At 42.9% G+C, this 13,462-nt stretch overlaps 1 protein-coding gene and 1 pseudogene across 1 annotated transcript in view; one reads left to right on the top strand and one right to left on the bottom strand.

The window, feature by feature from the left end:
* Window positions 1-13,462, bottom strand: part of kcnn1a (potassium intermediate/small conductance calcium-activated channel, subfamily N, member 1a) — a 176,618-nt gene that overhangs the window by 84,247 nt on the left and 78,909 nt on the right. Inside the window, exon 2 of the mRNA XM_088348762.1 lies at window positions 1,377-1,850. Within this exon, the coding sequence (XP_088204888.1) occupies window positions 1,377-1,850 (474 nt within the window). The remainder of the gene's footprint in view (window positions 1-1,376; window positions 1,851-13,462) is intronic.
* LOC148376588 (U2 spliceosomal RNA) lies at window positions 13,191-13,336 on the top strand (annotated as a pseudogene).

The following is a 13,462-nucleotide window of genomic DNA, read 5'->3' as shown; positions in this document are numbered from 1 at the left end:
GTATTTGATAATAAAGTTGGACTTTTGCAATAAAATGTTAGTTATGAACTATTTTCATTATTAACTATTAGTTAGTAACTATTTTATACGGCGTAACAAGGGTTGCTAACTAGTTAAAATGTTATATTTCGGGATTTCGGGGTTGTTTTGTGAAGCAGAAAAAGTGAAGTACCAGTATATCACCACTAGATGACATAGTCTCACAGGTCAGAGAAGGGTGTTTGGGGCAAGTCTCGCGGGACCTCACGTGATTTAATGAGACTTGTTCAAAAAATCACTCTTAATGTCAAAAAGTAAATGGTGTCGTGTGAGACTGACATTTACCATCTATTTTGCAGGTGAGATGTACAATTAATTTTTACATTTAGGCACTTTTGCAATCATCACACTCTTTCTGTTAAAAACTGAAAAAGTAATAAAAGTAAATTGCACTAGTTAGTAGCACTACTTCCCTTGGCTTCCCTTAAACTGCTAGCATCACTTTACCAATGCTAGGGAAAAGTTATGTGGCCCTCACAGGAAAAAGTTTAGGGACTCCCGCACTATACTATATCTCCAGCGCGCTAAGAACTTTGATATTTTAATTGTTTCATATCTCGTGCATTTTCCTTGCCCTCATGTTGGTTTCAGATCAGGGGATGGTGTAGGAACAGTCTGAAATAATAGTCTGTGCAATAACCTGTGCAGCCCTTTGAGACTCTTTGTGATTAAGGGCGTCACAAATAAAAATGACTTGACTTGACTTTAATCCATTTATTATAGTTAATATAAAGAAGAGGCGAGCCGTTTCTTTTGAAATGAAAGTGGAATAAGAAAGATTGATGCGGTTGAGAAAATGGTTGGATCGCTTTTTTTCGGGCACTTTCTACCACAGTGGAGGAAGTCGCCTAACTCTTGAAGCTCATCTTCCACAAGTGAGTTAAACTTCGCTTTATTTATCTATATAAAGCATATTATTTTATGAAATGATTATTTTCTAGTACAAAACAATACAGGTTACTTATACAAGCCTTAAACATACTTTTATAAACCTTAAAAATCCGAAATATAGCACTGAAGCATCTCGTTCGTAAGTAGGGCATATATATATATATATATATATATATATATATATATATATGTCAAGGATTTGTAAGTATACGGCTCATCCGGGAATTCCCAATAAAGGGGGGACCATCTGACGTGTTATGATCACGTTCATTTACTTCGAACTGTGTCAATAAAATGCCGGAAGAGGGAATTTAGAGAGAGAGTGTAAGTACTGGAGTGCTTGAGTGTCTGTTGACTTTGTTCTGGATGGAACAAGGCCCAGCCGCCTATATTTCACACCACGTTCATACAATTTTATGACAGTTCCCAGTTCATGCGTAACATACCTTCGTGTAAACCCCCCACGACAGTTCAGTCTCCGTCACCATGACGACGATCCCAAACATCCCAAAGATGAGCGCGTAGTCGCTGAGCCGCTTCCGTTTCTCGAAGAGCGCCCTCCGGTGGCCGAGCTTATATCCGATGTCCCTGTTTTTCTTCTGCGGCGCCCTTCCCCCGCCGCGACCGCTACCCTCCCTGACCAGGCTCTCGTTGGACGCCTTACTGGGGTCTTCGTTGCCGTTGCCCTTGGACACTACCACCTCCAGGCCGGAGCTGTGCAGGGTCTGCAGGGGTTGCGTTTCCGAATCGAGCTCCGCGAGGTTGCGGCGCGACGAGGACGCCAGACTGCCCACTAGTGGTCTCACCACGCCGCCATTGTACTTGCAGGTGTTCATGGCTATCTGAGGGAGTCGGCCGATGCTCTCGGAGAGGGAGGGCTTGGATCCAGCATGGCTCAGCTTCTTCTTATCAGTTGTGGCCTGGGAAGAAGAACAAGAGGAACAACCTTGATGTAAAATGTGTCTTTGATGCTATCTTCTGGGAACGTGATATTAGCTAGATCACATGAGAGGAACCCATGGTAAACCCTTTAAAGTGGACTTAGATTTCAGATCCCAATGGAAGCTATGGATCTACAAAACCAGAAGGTATTGTTTCTTGGAGACAAAATGTATCTTTGGCGTCATCTTCTGGGATTTCGATACCAATGGAAAAGGGTTGAACGATATGACGATATTGGATGGATCGGATGATTCACAAAATCAGGACCAGTTGACAAGATCCTGAAGGCCATATATGGGCAAAGCCTATGGATCACTAAATGGCAAACTCTCTAAAAGACATGGTGTTTTCCCATGTAATAAGAAATGTTATACCTAAAATAAGATAAATTATCGTATTTCGCAGGCAGCACGGCAGCGCAGTGGTTAACGCGTGTGCGGCACAGTTCTAAGGTCTTGGGAATCTCCTGTGTGGGTTCAAATCCAGCTACCAGATTTACTGTGCGGAGTTTGTATCTTCTCCTCGGTTTCCTCCAGGCACTCCGGTTTCCTCCCACATTCCAAAGACATGCATTTTAGGTGGATTGGCCGGTTCAAATTGTCCCTAGGTGCGAGCGAGTTGTCTGTCTTTATGTGCCCCACGATTGGCTGGCAACCAGTTCAGGGTGTCCCCTGCCCACTGCCCGATGATTGCTGGGATGGGCTCCTGCACCCCCGCGACCCTACTGAGGATAAGCGGTGCAGCTAATGAGATGAGATGAGATGAGATCGTATCTCGCAGCTGGAAGATCGTTTTGCTTATTTTATTGAAAACGTGTATTCAATGTTATCTTCTGGGAACGTAACTGAAATGAAATGAAATTGAACTGATCTGCATTTATATAGCGCTTTTCAAGTCAATGACTTCCCAAAGCGCTTTACAATGTGCTCCACATTTCCCAATAGCGGCCTTGCAGCCATGTAAGGCACTAACCTGCTTATTGGGGGTATTAGGGGTTCAGTGTCTTAACCAAGGACACTTCGACATGTAACACGGACGAGCCGGGATTCGAACTGGGATCCCTTGATCCCAAGACGAGCGCTCTACCTCCTGAGCTACTACCGCCCACTAACGATATTAGTTAGATCATAGAGAGGAACCAGACGTAAAACCCTATAATGTGGACTCAGATTTCAGATTCAAATGGAAGCTATGGATCTACAAAACCAGAAGGTATTGTTTCTTGGAGACAAAAATATATCTATGACTTCTAGGATCTTGAGACCAACAGAATAGGGTTGAGCGATATGACTCAATGGCAAAGGCTCTAACAGACTTGGTATTTTCTCGTGTAATATGAAATTTTATACTTAAGATAAGATCAAATATCGTATCTAGCAGCTGGAAGATCATTTTGTTTATTTGCTGTAAAATCTTTTTTGGTGCTATCTGTCACGGTTGCCATGGCGGCCAATTGGTCCCGTGTGGCGGCAGGTTCTGTCATGGTTGCCTGAAACGCGTTGAGGGATTGCTCCCTGACTACTTAAACGCTGTCCTGTGAATCGTCTTTTGTCCGAGCGTCTGACACATCAAACCCTAGGAATCCCCGTTTTGTCTGTGTTTTTTGCTCTCGTTTTGCCAAGCCCTGTGAATCTCCGTTTTTGCCTGTGTTTTGCTCCTGTTTTGTTCCCGCCCCGATCTGTTTGATTTTGACCACTTCCTCATTCCGATCAATCTACTTCCGCGACCAACGATCCCCGGATCGAGTGTGCGCTCATTTATCCTCTGTGAGTAACGTTACGCGATTGGGTTCTGCTTCCTGTTTCCTGTCCTGGTCTTGACACTATCTCCTGGGAACGTGATGATATTAGATAGATCACAAGAGAGGAACCACAGGTAAAACCCTTTGATGTGGACTCAAATTTCAAGATTTAAATGGATGCAATGGATCAACTAAAGACAGAAAGTATCATTTCTTGGAGTCAAAATGTATTTTTGGTGTCATCTTCTGGGATTCCTGATGGAGGTTTGTTTACCGCTACGTCCACTTGTAGATGCACCTTCCTCGTCTTTTACTCGTAATCCTTTTTATATGATAATACTACGCTTCTGTTCCAAGTCCGCTTCGTCAAAACCAAAATAGGTCCAAACAAGTGATGTACCGCCCTTCTTTGGTGCAAGCTTCGTTTCCTTCTCGTTTGTTGACTCTGGGACTATGTTTACGGAGTCCGCCATGACACTCAATGAGCTCACACGGTGGGTGTGGCCAGGGTTGGGTAGGGTTAATATAACTGGATTACTTTCAATCACTTTTGGATTACTCCAATACCAAATATGCTAATACAAAACAAAAGAAACTAAATATGATTAAAATACAAAATTTTGTGCAGGCTTGGGGAGTAACGGAATACATGGAACGGCAAAAATGATGTTGGCAAGCTGTTTGGATTTATTTTCATTTAGTTTCTGTCGCATTTTGTTAGTTTTGCCGGAGACCAAAGAAATCAAAGCCAGGAGAGAAAGCTTACCACGTTTTGTGAGTCATAATTGTATTCATATCTAGTTTCTTTTGTCTTTTATTAGCATATTTGGTATTGGAGTAATCCAAAAGTAATTGAAAGTAATCAAGTTAAAGTGACCCTACCCAACCCTGGGTGTGACATAGTGTGGTGCCTGAAAACTTTATTGGCTTGTGCTATTATTAAAACTTGCCTCTGATTGGTTGACGCTTTTAAAACTCAAATAGTAACAATTGTGTTGGCCGAAACTCCATCACTCATGACAAAACCTTGAAAAAACCGCACTAGGTTCAAACTTCTGACTTCGACTTCAGACTGCTGCCCCCCTACCGCCCCCTACCGCCCCCCTACCGCCGCCTTCTTCCTCACCGCCCCCAGGGGAGCGGTACCGCCCACTTTGGGAACCACTGATTTAAAATATAATAATAATAATAATAATAATTTCCTTGTATTGTCATTCTGTGTAACAATGTACACAGAACGAAATGTCGATTGCACCTGACCCGTTGTAGCGAGCCGATGCAGCCGCAGCCAACAGAGGGCGCCGCCGACCACTTTTTAAGTCTTAGGAATGACTCGGCCGGGGCGCGAACCACCGACTTCCCAGTCTCAAAGCGGGCGCCTTACCATCTAGGCTACTGAGGTTTACATCATCATTTATGTGATCTTTTTGATGATTCAAATCAATATTGTTTTATTTCATACATGAAGTATTTTTTACCACTTGGAGGCGTTAAATTCAACTTTTGAAAAACTCAGAGTCGCTGTTGAACGGTCACTACAGTGCTATGTTACGTCATTAGCTTGCGTGCTAAAAGTAAATATACATGAAAGTCACTCTGAAAGTAATAAATATTAAAGGAACTTTAAGGTATAAATAAAACAACCGTATATAACCAATAGCGGAGACTAAAGTGCAGAAAATTGAATGTGTGCCCGGCACAAATTTCGCTATGAAAGATTGATGCTGTGCATGACCCCGTTTCCTGTATTTCTGCTGAGGCGAGCAGCAGGTTTCCCTGTCCTCAGGAAAAGACCTTCTGCAACGGGACGGGGACCCCTTGCGGGATCCCCACTAGTGTCTCAATTCCTAAGTGAACATGATGCATTGTAAATAAAGTTTTGTAGATATTTATATTGAGGTTAAATATTGGCAGTATAAATTCCAGTTAAAATAATTAACATGAAATGAAATGTTTTGCATTTATATAGCGCTTTTCAAGTCAAGACTTCCCAAAATGCTTTACAGTGTGCTTCACATTTCCCAATAGCGGCCGTGCAGCCATGTAAGGCGCGAACCTGCTTATTGGGGGTATTAGGGGTTCAGTGTCTTACCCAAGGACACTTCGAAATTTAACACAGAGGAGCCGGGATTTGAACTGCGATCTCTTGATCCCAAGACGAGCGCTCTATCTCCTGAGCCTCTGCCGACCCCCAGTTTACAGCAACCCTAGCTTACAATATACAGAAACCCCTTGCTACTTCGTGCTTCAGTTACCGCTGGTTCACTCCTTCGCTGATTTGGAATTAAATTGATTTTGTATTTATTGTCATCCATTCGAGCATTGTGTTCTGAAAGCGGGGACAGATTAGGGAGGGAGCTCTGTGTGGAGTGGGAGTGACTTTCTGTATGCGTGACTGTGATAGGCTGGGGTATTCTGTCAGTCAAACGGGCATACGCAGTCAACGACTCCGGATCAAAACAATGTGGGAGGCACCGGGACCGCTAGCTTTTAGCGACTCGTTACATTGAAAAGAAACTCATCAATGAAATCAGACTATGAGGAAAGTCAGAAGAGTGCAACGAAATTGTAATCACCATCAGGTGCTTCGTGGATTATTATCGGGTTCCAGAAGCGACTCAGGCAGTGTCAGGGAAATGGCAAGAGCGGTGCTGCTGGTCCACCCCACAGCTAAGGGCTAAGCAAACAACTCTTCGAAGACCCCACTGCCGACTCTGTATCGTGCCAGAGCCAGGTCCATTAGCAATGAGCCTGGATCAACAACTTGTGGGAAACAGCTACCTTCGGGACGGTTTTATTTTATTCATCACGGAAATCTGTCTTCATTCGAAGACACCCGATGCTACCACAATAAATTTTCTTACACTGAAGGAAGCCCTCCAATTTCGTTGTAATTTTGTACAAAGACAAAAAAGAATTGTAGATCCATAGTTGTTATTTTGTCACAGTCGTATACTCTCAGTCGATAATGACATCATATTGAGGTAAGTTTAACCCTTTGGGAGCTTTTATGAAGGTGTAACAATACTTAGCAGATTTTTACACAACAAAGTAGTGATCAGGAATAACAAATTTGGTCTGAACATAACTGTTTAATATGTAAAAGTCTACATGTTCAAGACTCCTTCATTTTTTTCCGATTTTCGTCCTTTTTGCATAATCAGTATTTTGCCATAAACAACTACATAAAATTCGTATTTGTTAGCTGTGTATTGAGTTAAATATTGGTGTTCCAGGGTTTTAGTTAAACACACTAATTTGGTTTCCTTATAGAGACATTTTTATCTCTTCCTCTCCAGTTTTCCTGTATTTTGACTTTCGTCCATTCTCGAGACAATAACACGATAGTTCACACCAGCGTCCTGCTTCATTAGCCCTGACGGAGCGTCCCTAGTGCTTTGAAATGTGCTGCTGGGAATTAAAGGAGGGAGACCCTAATGGAAATGGACCAACCTCCCCGTCGGCCGATGCTATCGTATTGGGGCTCCATGAGAACAAGACTGAAGGTTAAGGATTAGTGCCTATAGTGTTTCTAATCCCCATTTTGGTCATAAATTGCCTTTTAATCTCTGCCATTAGGAGCCGTGTACACAGCCAAGGTTGTACAGTAAGTGAGATGTGGTTTTTTAATGAGGGGACGCATAAAAAGAGATTCGGTAGCTGTCAATGGAACAGTTTGTGCCTGAGGAAACTAAAAATAGATATTTATAAATCAATTTTAATAGGGTCTACTAAAAATCATCGTTGTCTCTAAGTGTCCTTGATTAGCTGCGTTCCTCAAAACAATAAACGATTTTAATAAAAAGTGAATACTTCTTTGTAAATCTATGTATATCTATGTTTAAAGTGGAAAATAACACACAGTAATAGGCTGGGGATAATGGAACGCGGCCGAAACATTGCAGTTCGTTTTAAGTGGGCCACTATGGCAAGCTTCAGCAGGTTGAACCCCAAAAATGCGCTTTGCCGGCCCGTGCTCTCGGGAAAAGCTGACCTGGGACAATGGATTGTGGCCGCAACTGTGCTTTTCGTTTTACGGGACACCTCCCAAAAACACTGCAGTCGCCACTCATAGTATAATGGGATTAGGGATGATGGATTGCGGCCGCTCACTCTTGGTCCTATTTAGACGGAAATAATGGCAAAAAAATGCAACAGATCTGACAAATGTGCGCTGTGCTGGTTTCCACATCCAGCAATATGAGATTTGGGAATAATAGATCGCAGCCGCACAAGTGCAGTTCATTTGAGATGGAAATGCTCAGGAGGTAGAGCGCTCGTCTTGGGAACAAGGGATCCCAGTTCGAATCCCGGCTTGTCCGTGTTACATGCCGAAGTGTCCTTGGGTAAGACACTGAACCCCTAAGACCCCCAATAAGCAGGTTAGCGCCCTACATGGCTGCACGGCCGCTATTGGGAAATGTGAAGCACATTGTAAAGCGCTTTGGGAAGTCATTGACTTGAAAAGCGCTATAGAAATGCAGATCATTTCATTTCATTTCAAATAACGTCAAAAAAGAGCCGCAGGGCCTGATAACATTTCTCTCTGCAAAAACCCGCATGCAGCAATATGTGAAAGGGAATATTGGATTTCAGCCGCACAAGTGCAGTTCACCTTTTGGAAGCAGATAAGAGCCACCAGGCCTAATAAAAATCGATCTGCCAGCTCGTAACCATAGGTGACCGCAGATGATGGATCCTGGTTGCACGGGTGCAGTTCATTTTAGGTGGAAACCTCAGAAAAAAAGGAATTCCTCCCTCAGGCCACGTTCTCAGCAAAAATGATCTGAAATATTTGATTTTGACTACACGCTACACGCTTCCAACCCCGACCACGCCTTGCTCTCCAAGTCCCGGCTACCGACCTGTTTTTTCCGTCCCCGACACCGCCATTGCTCGCCCATTTCGCGTTTGGAGCACCATCCGAGTACAATAGCGACTTGCTTCCTGCGTCCAGCGAACACCGGATCATGGGCGCAACCCTTTCTCTTTTGAAAGATTTTATATATTTGACTATAAGGGGATTTTAAGGGAGGTGGAGCCCAAATGGGCGTTCCGGGCCCGCCCATGGGAGGAGCCGGCACACCAGCTTGGGAGAGAGACGTGGGTCGAGAGAAGATCGTAGAAGATCGAGGGAGAACGAGAGACTAATTCGACTAATTTGGCTAATTCGGCTAATTCGATGGAGTTCACTCAGTTAAATACTTAAAGTAAATTAAATCTGCCCCCGTGTGGAAATGCCGGTCTCTTGTCCGTCTTTTCACAAAAAGAAACGAGCGTGCATTGTTAGGTGAATGAAGGATATGTTTGGTTAATGGAGTCAGATAATTCGAACAATTTGATAAACGATACATTATCTCATTAGCTACACCGCTTATCCTCGGTAGAGCCCATCCCAGCAATCATCGGGCAGTGGGCAGGGGACACCCTGAACCGGTTGCCAGCCAATCGCAGGGCACACAGGGACAGACAACTCACTCGCTCATTCACGCCTAGGGACAATTTGGACCGGGCAATTCACCTGAAATGCATGTTTTTTTGGAATGTGGGAGGAAACCGGAGTGCCCGGAGGAAACCCACGCAAGCACGGGGAGAACATACAAACTCCGCACAGGAAGTCTGGAGCTGGATTCGAACCCACGCAGGAGGTTCCCAAGACTCGAACTGTGCCGCACATGCGCTAACCACTGCGCCTGTTTGGATTTATTTTCATTTTGTTTCTGTCGCATTTTATGTTCCTTTTGCCGAAGATCAACAAAATCAAAGCCAGGAGAGAAGGCTTACCACGTGTTGTGAGTCATCATTTTATTCATATTTAGTTTCTAAAACATTAAGAAACATAACACAATTGGGTCCTGTTTCCGTTCTGGTCCTGACATATTCCGAAATAAAAATAAGTCTATCAAAAATGACGTCATACTTACTTAAAAAATATAAAATAGTACAATCCAATGTTCCGCTTATAGAATAGTAAGTACACATTTCATGTTATTTGGCAAAAGTTTTCAGAAATTCGGTTTTATTATCGCATTTTTGGCACACAAGGGCTTCCATACATAGCAACCTAAGGGAATATTAATACACCCTTCAATGTAAGTGGAATTTGATGATGCCAGTAAAAAAAATGAGTAAACCCACAATGCCCCACTAATACCCTTCACAAAGCTTGGCCTCTTTGACAAATAGAGTGATATTGATTGAGAAAATTAAACTGCAATAGCGAGGTCCGGAAAATCAATTCCGGCATTAATATTTCAAATGTCTCTGCGAGCGCATTAAGCGATTCGGCCGTGTACAGTAGCTAACGCTGACAGTCTTTGCTATTTTTTTTCCCTCCGCTTTCAAGAAAATTTTCCCGAGTATTTTTAAAGACAGAATTTCTCTGTTCTCCGACTCGCTCGGATGCAAATGCGTGTGATCGGCTTGTTGGAGGGAGAGCCGACTTTGATTCGGGTGGAACTGTTTTGACGTTTAATGCCGAAAACATGAAAAGAGTCCATTTTTTCCAATACTGTAGCAAACAGGGTTGGGTAGGGTTACTTTAACTGGATTACTTTCAATTACCGTATTTTCCGCACTATAAGGCGCACCTAAAAAGAGATGGTAGGGTGAATAAAAACGGAACTTAACCAAAAAAAGAGAATATTTGTGTCATGTCCTGCACGGTTGTCATGGCGCCCAGCTGGCCCCGCCCCTTGACACCGGCTGACCTGCATTTCCTGGTTACTCCTATGAGTACCGTATTTTCCGCACTATAAGGCGCTTCTAAAAGTCTTAATTTTTTTCAAAAGCTGACCATGCGTCTTATAATACAGTGCGCCTTGTATATGGATCAATATTAAGTGGCAAGGTCTCGGAACTTACGCAACAGCCGCCGACTCGATTTTCCCCCGAACGTGGAGTAGTCCGCGGTGTATGCTGGGATTTATATACCAATGTGTCAATCATCATTTGAATCGATCGCTATTGGCTAAAGTTATTCGGAGCCTCGGATTGGCTAGAGGGCCGAAACAAACCCTGCAATTGGCCGAAAAAGATGTGTCAATCATCCGTTAAATCGATCGCTATTGGCTGAAGTTATTCGGAGCCTCGGATAGGATAGAGGGCCAAAACAAACCCTGCAATTGGCCGAAAAAGCTGTGTCAATCATCCATTAAATCGATCGCTATTGGCTAAAGTTATTCGGAGCCTTGAATAGGCTAGAGGGCCGAAACAAACCCTGCAATTGGCCGAAAAAGATGTGTCAATCATCCGTTAAATCGATCGCTATTGGCTGAAGTTATTCGGAGCCTCGGATAGGCTAGAGGGCCAAAACAAACCCTGCAATTGGCCGAAAAAGCTGTGTCAATTATCCATTAAATCGATCGCTATTGGCTGAAGTTATTTGGAGCCTCGGATAGGCTAGAGGGCCGAAACAAACCCTGCAATTGGCCGAAAAAGCTGTGTCAATCATCCATTAAATCGATCGCTATTGGCTAAAGTTATTCGGAGCCTCGGATAGGCTAGAGGGCCGAAACAAACCCTGCAATTGGCCGAAAAAGATGTGTCAATCATCCGTTAAATCGATCACTATTGGCTGAAGTTATTCGGAGCCTCGGATTGGCTAGAGGGCCAAAACAAACCCTGCAATTGGCCGAAAAAGATGTGTCAATCATCCGTTAAATCGATCGCTATTGGCTGAAGTTATTCGGAGCCTCGGATTGGCTAGAGGGCCAAAACAAACCCTGCAATTGGCCGAAAAAGATGTGTCAATCATCCGTTAAATCGATCGCTATTGGCTGAAGTTATTGGGAGCCTCGGATAGGCTAGAGGGCCAAAACAAAACCTGCAATTGGCCGAAAAAGATGACTCTGAATAGCAAGCTTGCTAAAGTACGCCATAAAGAAACATGTTTCATTAGTCTGTATTTGTAAACATTTTACTCTCCTGGATTTACTACACTAACGGTTGTAAGAAGACCATGATTGCGTATCATTATTGAACGTGAGAACTTAGGTGAGCTTTGCGGCTTAATATTTTCCCGGTATCTTGTTTTAGAACGATCTTGATGTTGCTGTGATGAGTTGAGTGAATTCAACTCAATTCCAAGTGTTTATTGTCATATGCACAGTAAAGTTGCAAGCGAAAAAGAAAATAGAAACTAAGGAATGGTTGGCATTTCTTGAATCCCAAGACTTTAACCTTCCGAATGATATTTGAAACGATGCATTTGAGTGACATCGTACGGACACCGCATCCGCACGTGTCTATGACACGTACTTGCTTCTTTGCAAGCTTTGGGAATGTTAAGGGGGTAATAAGTTGGACTGAACTGACTGTTTTGTCGACGTTCCCATTGTAGCGCCTTATAATCCGGTGCGTCTTATGTATGTCAAATATAGGACCAAAAACTATATTTTGGGGGTGCGCCCTATAACCCGGTGCGCCCTATAGTGCTGAAAATACGGTACTTTTGGATTACTCCAATACCAAATATGCTAATAAAAGACAAAAGAAACTCAATATAAATAAAATAACTAAATTTTGTGCAGGCTTGGGGAGTAACGGAATACATGGAATGGCAAAAAGGATGTTGCAAACTGTTTGGATTTCTTTTCATTTTGTTCCTGTCGCATTTTATGTCAGTCAAAGAGATCAAAATCAGGAGAGAAAGCTTACCACGTGTTGTGAGTCATCATTTTATTCACATTTAGTTTCTTTTGTGTTTTATTAGCATATTTGGTATTGGAGTCATCCAAAAGTAATTGAAAGTAATCCAGTTAAAGTAACCCTACCCAACCCTGAACAGCCAGAGGTGGGTAGTAACGAGTTACATTTACTTGAATACGTTTTGGGACATTTTGTACTTCTAGGAGTATTTTTAAACCACTTGACTTTTTGGTTTTACTTGAGTAGACTTGTGAACAAGAAACTGTACTCTTACTCCGCTACATTAAGTCAAGTCAAGTCATGTTTATTTATATACAAGATGAGTTTACCGTGATTTTTACATGTAAGGTATGTTTTTTTTAACAGACCGAGCGAGCGTGTTACTAGTAGCGTTTTGCTACCCTTCACAGAAACGGTTTGGGATGAAAGTTATAATATTATTATTAAAGCTTTGAAAACTCTCTCGGTGTACCGTCTTTCTTTGTAAATATGTGTAACCATGTATGATATGTATTTGCAACTGTATATTTTTGTAATGTATTGATTTGTATTTATTTTGGACACTTATTCTGATAAGTCTTGCACTGACCAATTAAAAAGAAGGGGCGTAACAGACGCGGGGGATGAGGGGAAGTGGGGACCGGTAAAGGTGAGTGTTTGTGGACACGGCAGACAATAGTGGATATATATTTTTCCCACCCTTACCTTTGGAAATATACACTTTTTTTCCTTGGATTACTTTTAACGGGACCCGGACTCTGCAGGTCTGCATTAAATCTTAAATACCGGTATCATTATCCGTTCATTTTGCCGGCTGTGGTTTTTGAACTGTGAACTTTATGTTCAGCTGATGCTAGGTCCTTAGCTTGGCCTTGCAGCAAGGCTTTGATGCTAAGTCCTTAGCTTGGCCTGCTTTGATGCTAAGTCCTTAGCTTGGCCTTGATGCTAGATCCTTAGTTTGGCCATTTGCCATGATCTTTGATTTTTGCAATCCGGAGATGGAATAAGAGCTTGCTCTGTCCACTCCACGCATCGGCCCGGTATTGCAATACCTCCGGGAACGGTGCAATCGCAATGATCGCAGCAAGGCTTTAGGGCTAGGACCTTAGCTTTGCCTTTTGGCTGAGAGTAAGTGTCCTGGCTCCTAGGCTTTGTAGCGTATTATGAACTGACCGATAACGGATAATGGATAATGAATAA

Source organism: Urocampus carinirostris, chromosome 1, assembly GCF_059441175.1.
Source record: "Urocampus carinirostris isolate Australia breed hairy pipefish chromosome 1, RoL_Ucar_1.0, whole genome shotgun sequence".
NCBI lineage: Eukaryota > Metazoa > Chordata > Actinopteri > Syngnathiformes > Syngnathidae > Urocampus > Urocampus carinirostris.
This window is presented reverse-complemented; position numbering and strand designations above follow the sequence as displayed.